Raw genomic sequence first — 24,199 nt, 5'->3', positions numbered from 1 at the left:
GGCAGCGAACGCGGCACGACGCCGGGGTCGGCGCTATCGATTGGCGTCGGCGTTTCCTCGACGTCGCTATTTGCCCGCCGCCGACGTTTCCTTTCTCTCTTCCTCCTACTCGCCACCCTCTTCCATTCTCCCTGTCTTGCTTCCTCGTATGTTCTCACCTCCGTTCCGTTCATCCTGCTTTGCCACCCTCGAACCACCCTCCTTTTCGTCTCTGTTTACCCTCGCTTCTTCTTCTCTCTCGCCCTCATAACTCTCCCTATAACAGTGTCTCTCTCTGTCGCGCAGAATCACCCTTCTATTCGTCGAGCTTCTACTATCTCTATATACTTCTTCTCTATCTTCTCTATTTCACTACACATTAGACGATCCCATCTCTGTCCCGCCGGATGATTCCACCACCAGCTAGAAGCAACCACCCTTCGTTCTCTCGCCATCTACACCCCCTTGTGCAGCCTGCTAGTTGCATAGCTCTCTTCGTTGGTCCCTCGTTGCTCTCCGTACCCGCTCCTACCCCCGTCTCGTCCACGACTCTTTTCCATCCGACGCGGTAACAGGTGTTGCTCCGGCCCCGAACTCGTACAAAATCGATGGGCAAGAGCCACATCGGCGTCGCGGCGAGGGGTGGGTTACCCCTGCCGGTTCGCTCTCTTGCTCGGCTTCCTCGTTCCTCTGCTCGTTTCAACCCCTCGATCGCGGAGCCAGCCAGAGCTTTATATATACACGTATACGTATAATGGCTGACGTGTGTGTTCGCGAGACGGTGTGGCAGTTCGTTGGAGATGGAACGGAGCAAAAGCGAAACGGAGAGACGACGAGCAGTACGCTGCTCACGCTTGACAGGGGATGGTTGATAAAGCGGAACAAGGAAAGAAAGAACCAACGTATAGGATAAAGAAGGAGGAGCAGTTTACGAGGGTGAAAGAGGTACTGGGGATGGTTTACGGAGCAGGACAGAAATAGAGGGAAAGTATGGAGGAAAAAAAGAGACAAAGCGTAAAGAGGGTGGAAGAGAACTGGGAAGACAGAGAGGGCAACACCGGGCAGGTTGTGTGCAGGCCTTTTAGGGAGGGAAGCGAGAAGGAGCTCTGCACGAAGCGAGGAGGAAAGGACGCAGGCGCCCTGGACGCGGAGCGACGCTGCTCGACGACGCTGCATTGGCAGTTGCACCCCAGCCACACCCGGTACGAGCCATGTAGTCGGGCTACCCTCCACCGCGATACACGGCGGACAATTGTTGCTTCTGCGCCCACAGGTGGTACATCTTCATCTTCGATCTTCGTGCCCGTAGACGTTCGCGTCCGGTGTGCCACGTCGTCGAACGCGACCGGGGCCCATGGACGAGCCTCGATCTATCGTTGACCGGTCGACCAAGCGCGCGTCGTGCTGCTCGTAACCGCGCTCTGCTCGTCCATGTCGTGCCTCTCTCTACGTGTCTAGAGACCCTAGTGCTACTTACGTGCCACCGCTTGCAAAAACCTATTTCGTGTCCTCGTTCAACGTCGCTTTCAACGTTCGCCCTTCATTTGTTTCGTCATCGTGGTTACTTTTACGTATACTTCCGTGGTGCTGCTTTCATGATACTCGCGTCTATGTGTAGTGTGAGCTTGGGTTTTCCGTGTGCGTTACTCGAAGCAACCCCTCTACGGTAAACGATCCAGTCGTATCGAACCGAGTAGACAGGTAAAGTCGAGCCTGAATTATTTCTGCGTTAATCGAAGGTGTTAGGGAGCAAGAGGAATAGAAGAAAGAGAAAGGTGGGACGAAGAAAGAGTACGAGGAGGGACTAGGAACGCATACGTGGTTCGTCGCCGTGAGCCACCGGCGATCCAAGGCTGCGACGAGGCTCGCGAACAGCCGCACGAGGGCAGAGTTGTAGCTTCACGCGGGTTCCTCCTTTCGCGGTGCTTCCCCGCCGTACAAAACCAGCCATCGCCACTGCGAGGAAGCTAAGAGAGGGCGAAGAAGTCGCGCAAAGTCCTCCTACGTGTTTGTTCCTGCTTTCTGACTGGCAAGCAAGACACCAGGCTACCGGTAGACACTGAGACAGGTTGAAAGAGAGAAAGGGAGAGGGGACCACTTACCAGAGGGAGTTATCGACTACACACGTAAGGCGACAGCGCACACGTACGGATACACAAACATCGCGGACCTGTTGTCCAACTTGTTGCTCGTCCCTGCAAAAGGCACACCTCGCCTACCTCCACGACGCACACGTTTGCTTTCCGAAAAAGGACCTTCGGTTATTTACAATTCGTTAACTCGAAGATAGCAGCTTGAATTTTCAGCTGGAAGAACCACAGCCTGACTGGCTCGGTCTGTTATTCAGCCTGCCGAGAGAATTAATCGAGCGTATTTTATAAATCCGCTCGCTCCAGAGATAAGAAACTGGTGATTCGATTTGCTCCTCTACGCTACTGCAATTGTACCTTCTTATTAGAAAATCTGTTTAATGGTGGAAGATCGAAGGTTCTACGAGAGACTGTTTTTATCGGGAAAATTGGTGATTTGTATCGAGAAGAAGGAATATATTTGGAAAGATTTTTTTCCAATTTACTGGAACGGTTTTAGAGAAGAGTAAGAGGAAGCACGCGGCATCGCGACCATTATTTGTCGGATTCACCGCACTCGAAATCGCCGAGATGAGGATATCGTCGCGAGAATGGACACGCCTGATGCTGCACGAGAGTGTTGCCGGCAGAATGGAACGATGCTCGGATCAGGAGGGCGAGTAGACGGTGAAAATTAGTCCGAGTGGCGAGAACTGACCTCTGAGAGAGACTCGATGCGGTATTAGGACGAACCGAGATATAAAACAAGAATAATTAAATACAATATGAATATTCATAAATAATCACGAAGTATATGTACATTTTTAATAACCGTGAACACTGAAACAAATTTTAATCGAAGAGAGTTTTTCAAGCGGCGTACGAAAGAAAATTACTGAAGAGAATAGCGTTAATAAAAATAGTTGATACGGATTGTTTGGATTTTATTAAACTACGATGAAGCGTATAGATGAAAGATTTATCCAGAGGAAGAATGTAAGCACCGGAGGCGACAGTAAGCGGAAGACAGGGCAAAAGTAGACGAAGACCGACGAATACCGTAAGAACCACGTAATCTTCCACCCGTGAATACAACGAAAGCAATATTACAAACAAGGTAAAACAACAAAGAGAATCTAAGAAAAGAAACAAAAGAAGCAAACTAAGAAGAAATAAGGCAAGGCAAGCTACATCTTTCTTTCTTTCTTATAAACTCGAGTTACACCGAGGTATCTCATCTGGAACCACGTACATTAACACGCACAAACCAAGTGTTATTAAAAAGAAAATTTCCAGTGAGAAAATACTTCCTGATAATCTCAACTTCCGGGTGTATCTGAAATCTCGAGTTGGACTGACTCGCTTCGCCGAAAAGATATTTTAATATAAATCTATACACGTATCTATATATGTGTATATATACACACACTATATAAATACACAAATATACAAGTATATTTATACACACAGACACGTGTGTATATATATTTACGTGAAATACACACGTAGCTCCGTTTGAAATCGTGCAACGACATCTAGAATTAAAATACCGCCCCCAAACGGCGATCGGAATCGACATTTCCGGTAGAAACGAGCCCGCCACAAGGAAGTGTCCCGTTTTTATCAACTCTGCGAATCGAATATCGATGCTGTAATTACTTGGAGTTTGACTAGTTCCTCTCGAGACGCTCGTGTAAGTTCACTTGGAACACGTTTCATCGTACGACACAGGGAACACAGGACGAAATTTGTTTAACGAGCAAGAGGAGACTCGATAGGTGATCCAATCACGAACAGGAAGTAGGATGAGGACGAGAAGATTGACGATGAGAAACGAGGCGTTCCTGGCTTGAGACATCGATCGTTCGATCGACCGTAATCCTGGTGGCCTCCACGAGGACCACCAGGGCGACATTTTGCGCGAATCGAAACCACGATCGATCGTTTGATAAACGACGATCGTTTTTGGCTGGACGAACGTCTATCTGGTGCTCTGGAAGTACAAACTCGGGAAGAATCGATCATTGAGAAAAATATTTTGTTTTTCGAAAAGAATATAAACATTGGAGGATCTCTTCTTATTCGTCACGACTTTTTTTAACCAGAAATATAATCGAAATAATTCGATAAAAATCTATCCGATGGTCTGGAAATACGAAGATAGAGAAGAATCTTTTTCCAAAAAAATATAAAAATTGAAGGATTTCTTTTTGTTAGTTGTTTATTCTTCATCTACATCGGATCTGAATTTCTCTCTATTTAGGACCAAGAGAAAGAAACCAAAAGCCAAGATGCCGCGGTGTTATATGGTGAAGAAGGCCCTGTGCAACAAGTATATAAGCAACGTTGCCAGAGGATTCGAGAGCTGGAGTCGCGGAAGGACCGCGCCATCGCCGACCACCATACAAACCCCGGTTTCGCCCATAAAAGGGAGCGTCGCACCCCCTGTTGCTCAAGGTACAATCCTGGCTCCGGCTTCTTATAGTTCTACCCTTGGCTCGATTATGATCCCTGGTATAGTAATTAAATGGTCGAGCAAGATTCTTTACGATAGAAGCGATAGGTGTTTGGGGATTTCATGTTTTATGGAGTACGTGGGGGGTTGATTATAGCTCAAAGGTTCTCATTGATTGATACTTGTTGCGATTGAGTACAGATATTAAAATTACGACATACAAAGTTGATACATGCTTCCTTCTGACTTTTGACTGATTTTTTCTTTTTTATTATATTTTTTCTTTTTTATTATATTTTTTCTTTTTTAGTTCTTCTTTATTCGAGTGTTTGGATTTATTCGAATTTGGTCGGATTTATTTGTTTTATTTATTTAAACTTATTTGGATTTATTTAGATTTGTTTAGATTCATTTGGATTTATTCGAATTTACTTGGATTTATTTAGATATTTTTAAATTCGTCTGAATTTATTGATATTTATCTGGACTTTTTGTTATTCTTGGGGGACGTAATCGGACTTACTTGAATCTCAATTTATTTAGACTTATTTGAATATATTCAATTTTATCTTACGTAGAAAATATTTTCAAAGACATATTCAAAAGAATTATATAGCGTCGAAGATTATTTTAAACCATAGCTTCCATGATTCTCAAAGAAAGCGTTATCATCCTGAAAAGGGATGAAGCTCGATTACAAATAAAAATAATAATGGTCGATTTTGAAGTGGAAAATCGATCGCGGTCGCGCGTGAAGATTCAGAAACGAGTATCGTTATATCACGACGAAGAATGTCGAGCGATATCTTACTTGCTATTATTACGTTCAATTAATACGATTGTTGCTATTGGCCCCTGGTATTGATTCAGCCTGTAGCCATATATCGTTCATCTCGTGCCGAGGCACTGCACGGACGCGTGTCTTGCTCCTAGCAAGAAAACCTTCTGCATACTTTTGCAAAAAACTAAATTGCCCTTCACATCGTCTATGTAGTGAACGATGCAAGTGAATGACGTGGAAAATATGAAAGAATCATTCTTGATATAGGTAATTTCTCATTTGAATTTTATGCCAAAAGTTCCCTTAAAACATTAAAACACTTTTACTCGGTTGAAACTAAAGCGAAATTGAGATATTAAAAATTCAAAGACTGCAGAAGGATTAGTCGAAGGATTAACGTGTCAAATACATACAAACTCTCCCGTCTTTTTATAAATGAACCGTTCAGAAACTATATTAATCAACTCGCATTGTACGAAATTAGGGCCATGATGTATATACATATATTTTTATAAATACTTTCAAAGAGGCTTTGTCGTGACGATATTTTAGCGTCGTCGTGGTGAAAATTCCTAGCGTCGGAGTAATTCGCGGTAACGTGTTACTCACCACGGCAAAGCTGCATTAATTGTCTGAATTGTCGTTCCCGGTGGCAGCAGTTTCCAGCAACGGCCCCGTTTATGCTTCGCGTTCAGTAATCGAGTGAATGAGAGAGTGTCATGCGAAACTTGCCGGAGACGTTAATGGAGCTACAAAGACCGCACTTAAGACTCGTTACAATGCCAGTACACGCTTGCTTGGAGCCTCTCTCGGTAAAACCAGGCCAATCGAACGTGAAATACGAACGATTCCCATCGTAAAAGCGTCAGAAACTTGCTGAAGATAAAACATTTCGCTTGACGTTTCAGTTAGGTCGATTTAAATGGTGAAATCTTGAGAAAGGGACAGATTTCTATGATCAAAACTGAGGTAGTATATGGATACAATAGATTCATAAGTTCTCCAGATTTTCAATGCTATTGTACGAAGATAATTCTTCTTGCATTTTGTGAACTTTCTGGAGCTTCCCAATTAAGCCAATCGATACTAGAATTAATATTGAAATTAACGAACATCGATTGTTTCGAACGATCAAACATCAAAACACCATTTCAATCATCTGATCTGGAAAAATCATGATACTTCAAAATTTTTCAAAATAGGCCATGAAATCAAAGAATTCTGCCAATCTAAGCACTCAATAACCCACAATTGACTCAATCTCATCTTCTTGTAGCTCGACTGCTGAAAACGCAAGACTTCGTAGATCTCGGAGAAAATTGCAGGCTCATCACGTTGTCACGCTAATAGCAAAGAAACTTGTCCCAAGAGAGGTGTCCGTGAAACACAGCGACAACAACATTGAATCGAGACTCGAAACAATTCTAAGGAAAAAAAAAGAAAGAAGATAAGAGGAACGTCGTTGAAACGAGACACGCAGTTTCATAACCGAGTTATCGTGAAATTTTATATCCGCTCGGTCGTACACTTTCCTTGGCCAGGCACCCATCCCCTTTGACCTCGTTTCCAACATGCTTGCCGTCATAATCCCTGGTCCTCCTTCGTCTCACCCTCTTGCCGCTGCTACAACGAGGTTCGACACTCTTTCGTTGGCACGTCGACAACAGAAGAACCCGGCACGCTCCTCTCCCCCGCGATTTCTCCTCGTTAAACCTCGATTAAAAAGTCAAATTAAGAAATCGAGTTACGCGCCGCGCTGTCGCTCGTCAGTTGTCTCGTTAATATCGCATTGTCGCGGAAGGAAGGGACGAAATAGGGCTGACGATGCTGTTTCCGCTCCTTTGCTCAAAGTGCTCCTGGCTCTCCTTTGTGTTCTCCTTCCTTTTTTTTCGACTTTTCCGTGCTTTTTTCTCGCAGGAAGGAAAGCAACCGCGGTTATTGAATTGCACCAGCTTCCTCGTTTCGCTTTGAGAACTTACCTGAAACGATGGAGCAGAGAATTTGAGGGATCGTTCAAATTTTAGAATTTATGAGCCGCGTAACGTTAATAGTACCTTGAAATTGTATATACTATGGTTTTAAATTTGTGGTACGATCAAAGCAGGGAGATTCTACGACTCAAAGTAAGATGATGATTAAGAGTAACGAAATTACGATGGATATTTTAGTTTCGAAATCAAGTTTGAGAACACGTGAAGTAGAAAACAAAATACAAAAATAAGTCGAAGGTTATTTAAGACCTCACTTCTATGGAAATTTAATTTGAAGATTTGTAAAGTACGTATCTACCAGGCTAATTCTTGCCTTACGACTTAAGTTCCAATAGCACGAGCCATAAACGACAATAAGGTTGGTCGCACGCCGAGCCATTTCACGATTTGGCTGAGCGTTCGAAGTTGTGCAAATCGCACGTGTCTTTTGATATGTAAATACATGTGTAAGGTACAACTAATCCTATTCTGCAAGATGTTTGATAAATAATTACTACAATTGATCATTGAACAAAAAAGATTTATTATCTTGAAGTGAACAATAAATCAATAACATCGACATACCACGTCTTCCACACGATTGTAGGTTAAGGGATCAAACATGTTTAAACTCTATATCTTGCAAAGACCATTAGTTTTAGACACATCAATGGTATCTCAAAATTGTATATAAGAATTGGTCATTTTAAATGCATCAATCGACTTTGTAAACCAGTCACAGCTGCAGGAATATCTTCTCTGTCGCAGAATGCCTGAATACGAAGTCCCAAGATACGACTGCGACGGCAGGAGCGAAGATACTCGAGCAGAATGTCCCGAAGGAGAAGGTAAACGAGCCTAGCAATGTGGACATGACGGCGACGACAAACACCACGAGTACACCATCGACGGAATCTTCGACTATAGCTCAAACGGAGACATCGGTGATCACCTGCACAGCTACATGCTCACCATCCACGGTGGTAGCTTCGCAAACGACAGAATCAATCGCCTTGAGCGTCGAGGACACAACGATCACGACGTCCACGTTGCCTTCCACGGCTCCCGGATCACCGTCCAAAACAGTTCACACAGACCATCAGCAACATACGACCGTGGTCCATTACACGCCACCGAGTGAGCCTCCTCCACCCTCGAACACCGCCACAGCGTACCACGTGGAAGAAACAGCGGATCATTCCACGTCTGATTCAATGATAGGGTCCAATAACGGCAATGTGATCACCAATCAAGAGTCATCGATGTTCAAAGACCGTTCAGCGGCTGAAACAGAAGCTGCACACGATTTACTAGAGCTCTCAAGATCGTTGCCCCCATTAGCACCACCCAGTGTCGCCATCGGGCCACAAAACGTGATAGAGTCACCTGCAACCGATATCCAAGAGATGACGGTGTACCAACCGAATCAACCGATCTACCAAGTGAACGCTATCGGTTTAGCAGGTTCTACAGTCTACCAACACCAGCAACCAACAACAGCGAGCATCATTTACGAGCCCAGCGCAACGATAGTCCAGCAAACGGGCAGCGTGTTCATCCCACTGTCCCCTGTTCAAGAGATTCTGCTCACCTATAGCACGCCGACCATCCCGTGCACGCCGACCATCCCGTGCACACCGACCATCCCGTGCACACCGACCATCCCGTGCACACCGACCATCCCGTGCACACCGACCATCCCGTGCACACCAACCATCCCGTGCACACCGACCATCCCGTGCACACCGACCATCCCGTGCACGCCGATCATGACTACACATCACCCATCCCAACTACTACCACAGCAACAGCAGATTGTCCAAACCATAGAGACAGCACCACCATTGACCCCACCTACGTCAGAGTGTAGCAGCGATATTGAAAATAATAATCCCAATCCGCAACCCAGTCAGAAGGATAAAGAGGTGCAAACGGTGCTCGAACAGAGCGAGGTGAAACCGGCGAGTTATACGTATGATACTTTATTAGTGACTGACGGGAGGTCGAAAAATAAGAAGGTTTTACCTGTTCAGGAGGCTGAACCGGTTGAGGGACTCGAGGCGTCAAAGAGCGGGCGTTATGTCTGTTGCGAGTGCGGTAAGTTGGTGAGAAAATTAGGAATCGTGAGAAATATTGGGATCAGGGTAGCTGTTGTCAGTGAATTACGCCATCTAAAGTACTCTCATTTTCGTTTCTTCGAGTGACGTTCATTTCATTGTTACAGATATTTTAGAAAAGAAAGATACTGAATTTTAATTGCACAAATTTTTGTGGCTTCAAGGGCACGAATTAAGCTTTCAAATCGGAGTTTTTACATAAAATGTGAAAAATAGAAAAATAGAATCCATTCAGACCCGAACAACAGGTCAACCCCATCATGAAACCATCGTTCACAGTAACAATTTTCTGTTTCCAGGTAAACAGTACGCGACTTCGTCAAACTTGTCACGACACAAACAAACCCATCGTAGTATCAACTCGCATTCGGCGAAGAAATGTATCCACTGTGGCAAAGCATACGTAAGCATGCCAGCCCTGGCGATGCACGTGCTGACCCATAAACTAACACACAGTTGCGGTGTCTGTGGCAAGAAGTTCTCCAGACCGTGGCTACTCCAAGGACACCTGAGAAGTCACACGGGCGAGAAACCTTACGGGTGCGCGCATTGCGGCAAAGCGTTCGCCGATCGGTCGAATCTGCGCGCTCACATGCAGACGCACTCCGCGGACAAGAACTATGAGTGCCACAAGTGTCACAAATCGTTCGCGCTCAAATCTTACCTGAACAAGCACCAAGAGTCCGCCTGTCAGAGGGAGGACGACGATGACCCAGATTCACCTGAATAGATTCCATCGAGTTACGGTCACTTTTGGCGCTAGTGTCGCTGCACGTCATCAAGTAGGTTTTTAAGCTTCAAGTACTGGAAAATTTTGAAGAACGATCGAGAAAATTGAGTCAGGTTTGGCTTATGTTTTTGGTAAAATTCAAAAGAGAATTTATGGAAAGTAATTCTGGGTAATTAAGTAAATGGAAGTAGACGGTGTCGAAAAATGTTTGAAAAGTTGAGAGTGAGAATATTAGATACTATAATAGAATCTTTGATAAGAAAATTTGAAGCAATTCAGGAAGTGGTTGTGAGAAAGAACGCTTAAAAATATTTGAAGGATAAGAAGCGAGAATATTAGATATTAGAGTAGAGTCTTTGAAATTGAATAGTTATAAGTTTGAATATTTAAGAAAATTCGGCTGATTAGTGTAAACAGATAACGAATGTAGTAAGATACTTGAATAGCTCGAAGATGTTTCATAGATCTCTAAATCCTCGAAATAATATCTTCCAAGAAATATCTTCCAAGAAATCAACTCGTAATTCTTTTCTTTCAGTTGGCGACACATCAGACGAGAAACGAAATGCAAGAAAAGATTCAATCCCTTTTGGTATCAACTTCAATGGGTCAATTCAATCTTTCTGGAATTCAACAGTTCCAACAATGATGACTACTTCGTTGTTTCCATTCCTCCCTCTCGTAAACTTCCAAAAAATCCCACGAAACATTCTCTCGATGAAAACCGTAAAAGGAAGGATTCGTCCACGAAACAACAGAAACAACGAAGAATTTCAATCGTTGACGTCACAGGTGATTTTTCATTATTAACTAGCAATCACGAATCGAATCATCGAGTTCCCAGTCTGGGTAAGCGAACGATCTCAAACTGATCGCGATTCATGTCACCAGAAGCTACCAGCAAGCAAGGAACAGACATTTCGAAGATGAAACCCATAAAATAGGCGGACGTTGAACCAACACGAGAATATCGTGGTTAAACTAACGTTCTGAATTCTCGTTTCGTTCTTCGTGTGAGTAAACATTCAAAAGCGTATATTATTAACGTAAGCTGATTATTAAAGTCGTGTTCGCACAGAGAAAGGAACGTTAGAGGAGAACGGAGCGTATATACAGGGATAATTCGTCGTAAAGTAAGGAGACACGCGTTTCATTGCATCAAGACGCGCATGGTGCGATTCAAACGACATTCCTTTCGTCCATGGACGCTCGATGAGATTCTATTCGTCGTCCGGTGAAATCGATATTCGCGTGGCATCAAGGGAAACGAAAACGACGCTCGTTCGCTTCCCGATGAAGTGTCTGGAATACGATAGGGAGAGGCAAAGAACGAACAGCGCGGCGAAAATCGATGCAATACTATCGAGGGACCATCAATTTGTGAGTAAAATTCATTTCGAATCGCCGATAGTCGATGGGAACCGGGTCAATTCTAGTCAAAGAACTTCGGAATCCAATGAAAATAATGCATACTCCAAGTACGCTTACTAGTCGATTTAACGATCTTCTCTTTGATGAAACTTGGCATCTTTCAGATGTCGCGTGGCAATTCGTGTACCATCGTCTCATTCTTATTAGTTTTCTGCGTGCTCTTCTGCAATTTCACTTAACGTAATAGCCTGTATATAATGGATCCACTGATTGGGATCATTAGCATGTTGATAGGAATATTTGACTTCTATCTTAGTTCTATCTTAGTCGCGCGGAATAAAATAGTCGAAACACATACTGAAACGTGATTCGTGTTAGGGAAAGCGATCTCAAGCGACCAATTAATTTCAGGACAAGCTATAGTCAAAGAGAATTTCGTTTGATGATTCTCCATGATTCATACTTATCAACATTTTAACGTGCCTCTTCTTTTGCGATTCTGCTCGACGTTAATCTCAACTTCATTCTCAACTTCCTTTCGTATTTATTTTTCGTACAAATATAGTAATAGCTTCACGACGAGGTAAAACAATATATCGTACCGTAACTTGACCGTCGTCGAAATGATTCGCGGGCAAGTTGATATCCGATACCTATCGATGGATGATAGGAGACTATCGATGTTAGAAGCGCGAAAAGTTTCCACGCGAACGTAATTTCCTCGAGGAATCGTTTTCCCAAAGTTCCATCGGCGCCCTTGGCGTACAATGGGAACGATGGAGGGAGGATGAGCACACGTCGGAGGTTTTCATCAACATTTCACGTAAACTGGACCACCTGTTGAATGCAGGAATGACCATTGGTGGCGAAAGGGTCGCTCTCTCGTTTCGCTCTCCTAAATTATAGAACATCCTCCCGTAATTTCCTCGTTGTCAGAAGTATACGCCAACGAGACCGCCATTTTTCGTTTTTTCTTCTTTTTTTTTTCTTCAATGAGATGATTTATAGAATGACTCGATCTGCATATTAAAAAATTACGGGAACTTTTTACATCCTCGAGGAATTTCCTAATCGCCTATCTAGTCAGAAGCTTCTGGTTGATGATCGATCGCTGACAAAATTTTGAGATTCTTCTTTTATCGTAAATTTCGAAAATGGAAATCTCCTCCGACAATTTCTAATTTAATAACGCAATAATGCAGCTTTTACTCGATAGTTTGTAAGTGCGTAAGTTTTTATTTTAGGAGTTAATAAATGAACAAATATTGCAAAATATATTTAGACTGTTCTACGCTTAAGATTGTACTTAGATCGTTAGCTACGCTTTTATCGTTCCTAGTCCAATAGTCGTTTTATTTATCCTCTAGTTCACTCGTACTTATAACGTTCTTAATCGTAATATTAATTTAATATTTTATTATAACGACGGAAGGAAAATTAGAGTGGGAAAGACGAAAGGAATGTCGACGTATAGAAAATATCAAGGACAAGCACCGGCAGGAAACTGAAAAAAGAAATAAAGAGACTTCCACTCTAGTCAGTGAGCTACGCTTGTATTGTATCGTTTTATCTTAGGTTGCCTCGAAAAACGGGGCTTAGTCTTGTATAATAGGTGAAGTGATCGTTCTTAAATTTAAGTTGTTCGTGTCGCTGTTGCTTTCATGTGGGAAAAAAAACGCGTTTTTTATAACGACCGTAGAGATATTTTGGTACGAGAACATTTTCAGCGATTAGAAAAAAAAAAAAAAAAAAAAACAAGAAACTTAGGGGATCGACCGATTGTATTATTGCGTACTCGAGGTATCGGTTAGTTCGCGTTAAGTAGTTTTTAAACGGACGCAACGGAACAAACGAGCTTTAGCGGTTTAAGTTTCTAATGAACTAAAGAAAATGAGAATAAAACGGCGTCGAATGCGTCTGCAAATTTTCTCGCGCCATGTGTCTGTTTAGCAGAGCAACGTCGAACCTCGATCTCGAGGATTTTCACGTCTGCATTCGACATACCAGCAACGTGCATGTGATTCTTCGAAAACAGAAAATGGAAGAAAATTCGACCCTTAAAGGCGATCACGAATCAGAGTTTACCGAGACGAATCTTCATTAAACTACAAAATTAAGTGTTTTATTGTTGTTCGATCTAGATGAGGAGCAGCAAAATTACCGTTTGAGCTGGTCACAAATAACACGACGATGGTGGTATCGTTACTGAACGATAACATCAAAACAAGATCCATGATAGCCTTGAAGGGTGAAAATTGAGAGAAAGAGGAAGATTTTAAAAACAGATACAACTCTGAATTTAATTCCACTCTTTCTGATAGATCGACGGTTGTAAAGGGGATTAATGAAATCACGTGTACGTTGCTCATAACAGTGTTTGAGCAAGAAGTCAGAAATAGACTTGCCTAACGTTCGTCCGTTCGATTCTATAAGACTAGATTGGCTGTTGACATGTAAATATATTCGATTATTTTTCCATGTTCTTATATAAAATCTATTATAATTGTAAGTATAAGGTTCCTAGACGTAGTAGCTATTTTCTCTTAACGTTTTTATTTATATCATTTTAATTAACGATGAGTTAAGCGAGTCTGTGTCTGACCAAGTTTCAACGATTAAGGGAACAGCTTCGAAAATCGTCCCGTACGTTCGTTTCCATGGGACAAACCAAACATTCCAGTTCTATTCAATATTATGGGAGACGGATAATAATAGTTCATGCCGGTGTTGCGATAACCGGGAGCGACCAATTCGAACAGGTCGTTGGCAAATTTGATCCACATCTTCAATGATATTCACAAGCTGTACCAGTCTCGTTTTCGTGCTCTAATACACAATACTCGACAGTCAATCGAATCTCTAATCAATTAGAGTTAACCTCGTAACGGTAGTCAATAATGAAACAAAAAAGAATGATCTATATGGTTATCAAAGTACATCTTCTTCATCAGCGCAACAAATTTTAACAAAGATAAAACTTCTTAGGAAAGGCGAAGTATATTAACGTCTGGATTCTTCGAATTAGAAAATTAAAAAAGATATAGTATAGCGCAAGCGATTGATCACTGAGATTATTATTTAATGAAGTGTTACGATACCTTTTTCTCGTTCAATAATTGCTAGATTAGAGATTTTTATGCATTTATGAGAAATTTAAAGAAACAAAAATGGACAGGATACGTGTAAAATATGGAAAGTGGAGTAGTTGTTATAATACTTAGTAGATGAAATAAATTTCTGTTTAGATACCATATGATTAGTGTTGCGTTCAGAAAAATATAAATTTGCATAGATACCTGCAGTCTAATAATCGCTACAGTGGTGATAAATAATTTGAAAGATGCTATACAAGTATGAAAGCACGTTGCTTATTATTAACGCCATTATTATTATCTTTATCACATAATACTATTTTTAGCAAATTTCTAATAACTCTCGCCACTGTTTCAATGAAAAAGATCTACGAATAATTAAATTCCTTCGTTTAAGATCAAACGACTCAGCGATCAATGCTTGACTCGAATAAAAAATTACAAAAATTCGTTGCCGTCTCGAAGACTATTTTCAGCGTTGAAAAAAGTTTTCGAAACACGATTTCCTCGATGCTTTTTTGTCGAATTCGTGGACAGGGAAGCATGATAAATTAGTGGAGTTAATTATTCAATGGTAAAGAAGAAAAAAAAAGGGGAGAAAAGAAACGACGTAGCAAACCGCAGAACTGATGAACACGCGAATACAAACTAACGTTAGATCGTCGCCGTAGTGTAAACTTGAACGAAAGCAAAAAAATTTACAAAAAAAAATGGTACGATAAAAATGGTGTAATTATTAACTATATTAACGATAAACAAGCAGTCGACGCTATTTTTTAGATACGCAAACGAGTTAAGCCAGGACCCAGGACGATCATGCCTCGTACGTTTCTCGGTCCAGTGAAAATCAATTTTTCTTGTTCAACGTCATAAAGAACACACAATTTTTATTGGCTGTGCGTTCGTACTTCGAGCCGAATTTAATCGAATTGGAGGAATCGTGCATGTGTACGACGATTATCTGGGTAAAATTACTGTGATATATTTTAAAAATAACTTTATTGATTTCATTGGGATTATTATTAAACTCGGATTGTAGAGCAGAAGTTAATAATATATTATATTACAGGATATTTAGAAAGAAAGTTGGAAATGAAATTTTTAAAACATTAATCACTCCTTTTTACAGAAAGATTGATCCTTAAAGGCTACCTTAAAGGTTACTTGATAAAAGTTCACAAACGGCACATCTGTTTCGAATAAAAAGAATTAATAAAATTGGACAAGTAGAATTAAATGTTTCATCGTTATTCGATATTAAAAGGTAGAAGATTATTGTTCAAAGTGGTTACAAATAACATTGTACTGTTACAGAGCGATAACATCAAGAGAAAATTCATACGAAGTGAAATTTCCTAACTTGTAAATAGCCTTTAAGGGTTGAATATCTTTCAAGTCGCAAAATGACTTTAAATTATAGGATCAAAGTTTTAAAACGCCCTGTATATTGAAACTAATTTCCGCGTGACAACGAATCAAGAAGTTTCTAAGTTTCTAATCTGAGCGAGATCTGTCTCGTAAGTTGAAGGAAACTTTATAATTGCGTCGTTATATTATCAGCATAATTGATCTAAATCTTTCCATTGGCTAAGTTTTTCAGTACAACATAATTTACTAATTTTCTACTTTTTGCGTATGTCAGAGTTAATTACTCGGATTTGCGTCGTGCCGTCACGAAGCCACGCTTAACCGAATTTTTCTAGTAGATAAAGCTGATTAAACGGAGCCCTGATGAAACTTATTGCCTCATAGCCGTTATAATGTTAGCTAAAGGACAAACGAGCCGAAGAACGAGGAAGGAGTGGAAGCAGAACGAGACAAGGGAAGATTTTCCTTGTTTCTTCAGCGAGAGACCGATTGCTATTTCGATTCGTCGCATAATTAAGCGTTTAGAAGACTCTAAAGAGGACCAAAGTACTTAAACGTAACTACGCCGAAGCCGTGGCGCTCTTAAACGCAGCGATAAAACGTAATTAATGTCACCTTTCGCGATTGTTGTCAATAAGCAAACGAGTAACAATGAGAAAGAAAAGATGACGCGAGGAAAAAAGAAAAGAAAGGAAAAAGAAGAAAGAGAGTAAAATAAGCGTGAAGGTGCTGACTGTTAAAATTACGTACGTTCGAAAACACGGTAAAAATGAACAACGAAACCAACGCGACAAAAGTTGTCCGCTGTAACTATAATTAATTAACTTATTAGACCGAATATGCACGATATATGCTATATGTATGTGTATATGTACGTATATGTTAGTCGAATTTTCGCTACACCGAAACTTTTCGCGAGAACGATCGCCTCTAATTAATCTCAATACACGAACGCTTTCATAAAGAAAAAAAAAAAAGACATTACAAATCGAGCTCGATGTTTTTGGAATTTGGATTGTATTGGTCCTCTACGATAGAGTCGCTCTTATAAATACAATTTATATTTCTTGGTATTTATGTGTTAATATGAATTTTCTTATACGTTGTGATAAATTATGTACAAAGTCATGATATAGTAATTGTCATAGATTGATGTTAAGCTTCGTTTTCAAGATTTTTTATTTCTGAACGTAGTTTAGGAGAAAATTATTCGCAACGACGTAAGAGGACGTGAAAAATGAATTATCCATTGCACGTTAAACGGACAATTTTCAGGCACTAGATAAGAAACGGGTTATCCTTTATTAAATCCAATTATGAAATTAATTAGAGCGCGATCCAGGCTCGCCTCCGTACGCGATAATTTAGATTTCGCTCGAGTTTCATGCAGAGTCGATAAGTCTGAAATCTGCAAGTTATCTGCGCCATCGAATCATTTCGCATGTACCACAAGAAAACACACGTAGAAACAAGGACAAGATACGAGCGAACAACGTTAGGGGAAAAAGAAACGCATCGGTGAAAGCAGAACTTTATAGAGAAGCAGGCATGATCATCAGTAAACCTGGCTTTTGTGAAAAGGATTAAAAAAAAGAGGAAAAATGAAAACGAGGAAAAAAAGTAAAAAAATGTAAGATAAACAGAAAACATAAGATTTAGATTAGTGTGATACAAAGCACGACAAAGCAATAATTTAGTGATTGTATGATATATTTGATTAGTGAGTTAGCGAGCTAAGTTTAATGGTGAACTTTCGAAACCTATAAATACCTACTCGATAAATCGTATAGTTTTGTAGAAATGCTGAGAAGATTCGCCACTTCAGAGATGAAAAACAAACAAAAAAAAAATTGAGAAAACGCTGTCTTGGGATCAAAGATATAGCGACGAAGGTCGGGAAAGGGTTTTTAGTAAAATATGTAAAGCTGACGATCGATGATAAAATTTCTTAACGATCTTTTCTTCTTCTTGGATTTTGAATTCATCATTTTCCTTTTGTCCTTTTTATACACTATGCATTAATAATCTTACACATACGTATGTGTATATGAACATCGCGTTTGAAGTACGTAGAAAAATTGTTTTTGCAAACCTCTATTATAATATTTACGTTATATTTTTTATATATGCATTTATAAAAATTCACAAAAATCTTTTATAAATAAATGTGCAGTTATTCGAAACATTTATTGCTACATTGTAAGCATTAAAAAGCACCAAGGGATAATTTTTATGCGAAACGCGTAAAAACATTGCAAATTGTAAAAGTAACGTATAAGTAACAAACATTGTAAAAGTAAAAACATTGCAGATGTTTACATACAAATTTATGTTTATACATAATCCTTTCATTGCTGAAAACTTCAAGTTTACATATTGTTTGCGTTCCGTACTAAGAGCATCAAGCCAACTAGAAATAAATAATATTTCTTTCGTGCTATTAACTATAATATTATATAACACACTGCGTATAACGAGTATCAGTTGAATTAATTCAGAGATATGTATTTGGAAATTAATGGTGAACAATTGTGGTCTTCCTTTTTTATACAATATGCACGCTCAATACTATATTTATGTAACTACACAATATGTGAGGAAAAAAGCAAAATACGTGCAAAAAAGCCAACGAAGAAGTAAATTGTGTCGCTGTTCTTAAATTTCTAATTGTTTCTGATGGGAACAATAACACGGGACGCGTGTAAAATTAAACACTAGCAAATTTTTCGATCAAATGATACTTTTCTTCGGGGCAAAACGTTCAATATTCCCAAGGGCGTTTCGGCTCATGAAAATAATTTTTAAAGAAAAATCCCAAGACTGATATAGTGGATATATCGAGATGCATGCACATGTATTGCTCCGATTTGTTTAAACCCATATTTAAATGAGCTCAAAGCTTATTTATCTTATAGAAGTCATTTTTGAATGTTCTAACTTCGTAATTAACATGAGAAGGAAGAGAGAGAGAGAGAAAGAGAGAGTAAGTGAGTGAATGCATGAGGGAGAAAATAAACGAAGGTCTGGAATTTCTACATTCATGGACGCATCTTGCTCTCTTTTTACCGTAGATATTCTTTTATTTTTTCTAGAAATGGATATTGTACAATATATTATATGCTATATTCATCGTTAATAATATTTTATATTAATCGGTTATTAATTTAATTTCGTGAAACTCCTTACAAACGCGATAAAAATACAATACAATCACGACAACACAAAATACGCCAAGGATAAAAAAATTTGTTCCTAAAACCATGACCTTTTTACTGACAAAGAAGAGACCTTCGTCGTATCAAAGCATTTTCAATCTTGTCATAAACAATTATACGTATATGAAGCTTCATATACAAAGGGCAAGTAGAACTGTTTACATTTTTTTCCGTTTTGTCTTTTCTTTTTTCAATTGCTATTTTGATATAAACAAAAATCCAATTAATGTAAACGCATTATGTTTCATTGGAATATACTACAGAAATTCCACCAAAGCGAAACCCAACAATTAGCGATAAAAAGAAAACAGTAACATACCAAATTATCAATGTACTTACAATATTTAAGGATAAAAAGTTTCATTGCACTACATTTGTAAACTTTATTAATTATACGTTGCAAAAAAAATGACGTAAACAAAAGTTGTTATTCATTTCACCTAATTCATCACTTCGCTCATTTATTATTTTAAAAAAATAATAAGTCATACAATCTTTGTCCTTATCGCTTTGCGTTCTTCAATCAACACACTATAATTATAAGAAAAGTTTTTTAATAATTTATATTCATTATCACGCTTTTTGTACACAACTTAGTTTTTGTTACAAAATGGCATTGTTATACAGTGAATCAAACCGATATGGAAGTCTTTTTTGCAAAACGGTATTTAATTTCATTGATATTTAAAAGCTTCGCAGATCACAAATTATAATATTATCATTTATAACCAATGCAATCGAGTGTATATTCGTGTATCGCTACTTATTACATGTATTTCAAACTATAATACAAAGTACTTAATAGACTTAATAATCCATAATAGTATGGTTTATAATCGCTGTTGCGGTTGATTTTGGGAACTCATTCCTGAAACTGGTTGCGGTGGAGTATCTGTTCTTTCACCTTTTTTCTCATCCTTCGATTTATTCCATTCTTGTAAACCTTTAGGTAAACTGGTATCCTCTTCGAACGATCCCGTACCCTCCACAAACTGTTCGTAAGTTGACTTTTCAGGGAAGGGCCTAGGACCTAGTAACTCTATCATATCGTCTCTACTTAAAATTTCTTGCTTTAACAAACGTTCGGCCACCTAAACAAACAATCGTAAGATCATTCATCTGCTACTATATTCATAAAAACTAACTTTTTTCATAAACCAAGAATATTTTATACCTTAGATACGTTCTCCTTATGCTTTACAAGTAAATCGCGTGTGTGAGTATGGGCTCGTTCAATTAATTCACGTACTTCAGTATCGATAAGCTGTGCAGTATGTTCAGAATATGGTTTATCGAAAGTCATTTCGCCTTGCTGTGGCATTTGAAAACTCACATTGCCAACTTTTTCGTTCATACCATACTGAATGACTTGAGCATATGCATTTGCAGTTACCTGATAAAAATAAATTCAATATTAATAAATTACTTATGCGCGTTATAGATTTGTAAAAAAAAAAAAAGAAACGCAGCACAATACTTTTTGTAGGTCATCTTGCGCTCCTGTCGTAATACGACCAAAAAAGATTTCTTCTGACACTCGCCCTCCAAGTGCCATACACATTCTGTCAAACAATTGTTCTTTTGTATAAAGATATTGTTCATGAGGTAAATATTGTGCATAACCTAAACCTTTTCCTCGAGGAATTATGGAGACCTACCCCATAAAAGAACATAAGTTATCATCAAACTATTACTATTTTTGAAATCTAAGAATCACCTTCAGTAATGGATCCGCATATCTCAAAAACCAGCCTGCTACTGCATGGCCTGCTTCGTGATAGGCAACCGTCTTTTTTTCTTCAGGTTGCAAGACATTCGTCTTTTTTTCCATGCCTGCAATAACTCTTTCAATGGCCTGTTCAAAATGTTTTAAGTAAATATTATCGCTCAAATCTCTGGCTGCTATTAAAGCTGCTTCATTACAAACATTAGCAATATCAGCTCCTAAAATCAATTCACTCATAGTATTTTCAGTACATTTTTAACATTCTTCTTTCATCTTTTTTTTCAAGATTGCATTAGTAACTAATTTCATTTTTTATACCTGTAAAACCAGGCGTTAAGGAAGCCATTTTTCTGGCTAATTGGTCTTTATCCATTGTGATTTTTAAAGGTTTCAAGTGTACTTTAAAAATAGAAGCTCGACCTTTAATGTCTGGAGCAGGAACGAAAATTTGTCTATCAAACCTTCCAGGTCGCAACAAAGCTTTATCTAAAATATCTATTCTATTAGTTGCCGCTAATACAACTACATTAGTAGTTGTATTGAAACCTGAAGGAAAAAATATATTACTCGAACAAATATAAATTTTTAATAATGCAATAAATGATCTTATCAATTATTATAGTATACCATCCATTTCAACTAGAAGTTGATTAAGTGTATTTTCTTGTTCCGAATGACCGCCAAAGTTTCGACCTCCCCTTTTTCTTCCAACAGCATCGATCTCATCAATAAATAATATACACGGAGCATGTTTCCGTGCCAATGCGAACATATCTCGAACTCTTGATGGACCAACACCAACAAACATTTCCAAAAACTCAGAACCTGATACACTAATAAAAGGTACATTTGCTTCACCAGCTGTAGCTTTAGCTAATAACGTTTTACCAGTACCCGGTGGACCTGTAAAATATTATACAAGTTATAAATTATAATCCTAAACTAATCCAAATCTAAGAAAAGCTATTTATTTCTAAGCTATATGTACTTACCTGTCAGCATTGCACCCTTAGGTATCTTAGCACCAAGCTCTATATATTGTTGTGGATTTTTTAAAAAATTTACAAACTCCATAATTTCAATCTTAGCTTCTTCACACCCAGCAACATCCCTAAATTTCAATAATACACATAAAAATATTTATAGCAATTATATAGCACAAAAATGATAAATGAAATATTACTCAAACACAATATCCTTAAAGGGAGTCGTACAATTGCACACAACTTTTTCCTACTCTATAAATTGACTACTTGTTAATCGTTTTAACTGCATATTCGTTTGTCTTCTATCTGCTTTTGTTATTTTGTTAATACCTCTTGTTTTTCACTGTGTTCATTTCATCCTAAAACATTCTAACGAATATGGCAGAAGAGCCCAGAGTAGAAGAAAATTGTCTACAATTCATGATAATCTTTTGAAATACAATAATGTAGCATTATACAACAATATTTCTATTAACTTACTTAAATCTTACACCAATATCTTTAGAATTAACCATTTTTGCAGTCGATTCCATTAATGCTCCAAAAAGGCCACCCTTCCTTCCCCTACCAAGTGATTCTGCTGATTTACGGAATACATAAAATATGGCTCCTGGAAATAACATTTAATATTATATCTAGCTATGATCTGAATATCTGTCATAAATGTATATCTACACAAAAATAAACATAGCTTACCATACAGAAGCACCTGTGGTAAAATTTTTAAAACATGATATAATTCTAGCTCATCCTTGTACTGTACTAATATATAATTTTGCGGCTCTATATTTAATTCAATTTGTGCATTCTCCAAATTTCTTTCGAAAGTTTCAACACTACCAATGTTGAACCATAAAGTATCCTACACAATGATAAAGTATCCATTCATTCACCTGTTAAACTTAAATTGAACTACCTCTAAACTTACTTGTCCATTCACAAAATTTCCAGGTAATAATTTGACACGGACCCACTGTTTATTGATAACTTCCACTTTATCCACTATTCCCTTATCTAAATATCTAAATTGAATTAATATAAAACATTCACATAAATTTGTATACTGGGTATGTCTACAAAAAATTATTCATTTACTTTACTATACATTATGATTCATTTACTTTATTACAAATTCTTTCCAGGTAATTTCTGTAGCCTGACTCGATAATTGTTGCAAGTAAAAGTAAAACAATCCCATTAATGCAGCACCAATAAGAAGCAATTTTTCGTTCTTTTTATCTCCAAATGATTTATTGCCTCCACTCCATTTAAACTCCCATGGAAAAATACGTTTATCACTACCCGCAGAATGCATACTAGATTTTTGAGATTCTGCTCTAGATGATTGCGATTGAGAAGCTTCTTTGGATTGTCCTTGTTTAGCTTTCTCAGTAATCTTTTCAGTCGTTTTACCAGAATCTTTTTCTACAGATGAAAAATTTAAGATATTTTATAATCTATTTTTTATAGTTTAGAGCAAATTATTAAGTATAGGATAATAACTTGGTTTAAAAAATTTTTCAAATCCTTTTGGTGGCTCATTGCATAGTAATCTCCATTGATTTCGTAAATGTTCCAATGTACTTGTTTCGTTGTTATTTCTTATCAATGATAAATATCTTCTTAACTAAAACAGATTTTATAATATACAGTATAACAAATATAGCAATGAAATACAACATAAAAAACCTACTTTACTATCATAATCGATAATTTCAGAAAAACAGAATTAGAAAAAAGATACAATAACTCATATTTAATACTAATAACATTCTATAAAAACATTATAAAAGTTTCAAATACTATTAGTTTAATCTTTATATACAAACATTTAAATAAATATATACATAATTACAAAAAGTATCGAACAACTACAAATTATATATACAGCAATTTAAATAAGAATTGATCTTTATTAAAGAAATCATTCGTGATAAAGAACAGTGGTTATGTTAGATCATATTTATACCTGAAACATATTGGCATTTTTGTAAACGGAGTTCAGAACAAATCTTTCTAATTTACTTGTCGAATATAATAGCTGATGAGCCATATTTATGGTAAATGTCTGTAATCACGTAATATGATGAAATTTCGTAGTTTCCACACGTTCCTTGTAGTAGATTACCGGCCACAAGACATTATTTCGACAAATATCCCCAGTCTTAATCCCTATTTCTCGTTTACAACGCAAAACGTACGTAAGTTCTTAAGCCGAGCAATTATTGGTTATTCAATTTTGCACGAAGAGAATTGACTAATAAATGACTCAGCTCACTACTAGGATATTAATTTTATTTAGTGTTACTAGAAATATAGGGGACTAAAGTGAAAGATATT

General features: G+C 38.3%; 2 protein-coding genes across 3 annotated transcripts; one reads left to right on the top strand and one right to left on the bottom strand.

Moving 5' to 3' along the window:
• Positions 1–903: 903 nt before the first annotated feature.
• Positions 904–17,525, top strand: LOC132916284 (mucin-2-like). 2 transcript variants are annotated; one of them, XM_060976159.1, is made up of 5 exons: positions 904–3,741; positions 4,312–4,505; positions 8,023–9,351; positions 9,671–10,153; positions 10,640–17,525. In XM_060976159.1, the coding sequence occupies exons 2-4, from the start codon at positions 4,340–4,342 to the stop codon at positions 10,099–10,101; spliced, it is 1,926 nt and encodes a 641-aa protein (XP_060832142.1). In that variant the 5' UTR covers positions 904–3,741; positions 4,312–4,339; the 3' UTR covers positions 10,102–10,153; positions 10,640–17,525. The 2 variants fall into 2 exon arrangements, with proteins under 2 accessions (XP_060832142.1, XP_060832143.1); XM_060976160.1 differs by having other exon boundaries at positions 904–4,505; positions 8,023–8,487; positions 8,569–9,351.
• Positions 17,526–19,895: 2,370 nt separating this feature from the next.
• LOC132916279 (AFG3-like protein 2) lies at positions 19,896–24,037 on the bottom strand. Its single transcript, XM_060976149.1, has 13 exons — positions 23,829–24,037; positions 23,363–23,486; positions 22,981–23,284; positions 22,788–22,881; positions 22,556–22,721; positions 22,340–22,469; positions 21,866–21,984; positions 21,501–21,776; positions 21,192–21,419; positions 20,865–21,091; positions 20,625–20,801; positions 20,322–20,540; positions 19,896–20,238 (listed from the first exon to the last, which is right to left on the bottom strand). Exons 1-13 carry the CDS (start codon positions 23,910–23,912, stop codon positions 19,978–19,980), a joined length of 2,409 nt encoding a protein of 802 aa, XP_060832132.1. The 5' UTR covers positions 23,913–24,037; the 3' UTR covers positions 19,896–19,977.
• Positions 24,038–24,199: the final 162 nt, after the last annotated feature.

This window comes from Bombus pascuorum, chromosome 2, assembly GCF_905332965.1.
Source record: "Bombus pascuorum chromosome 2, iyBomPasc1.1, whole genome shotgun sequence".
NCBI classification, from domain to species: Eukaryota; Metazoa; Arthropoda; class Insecta; order Hymenoptera; family Apidae; genus Bombus; species Bombus pascuorum.
Note: the sequence above shows the minus strand (reverse complement) of the source record. Positions and strands in the feature narration are given on the sequence as shown.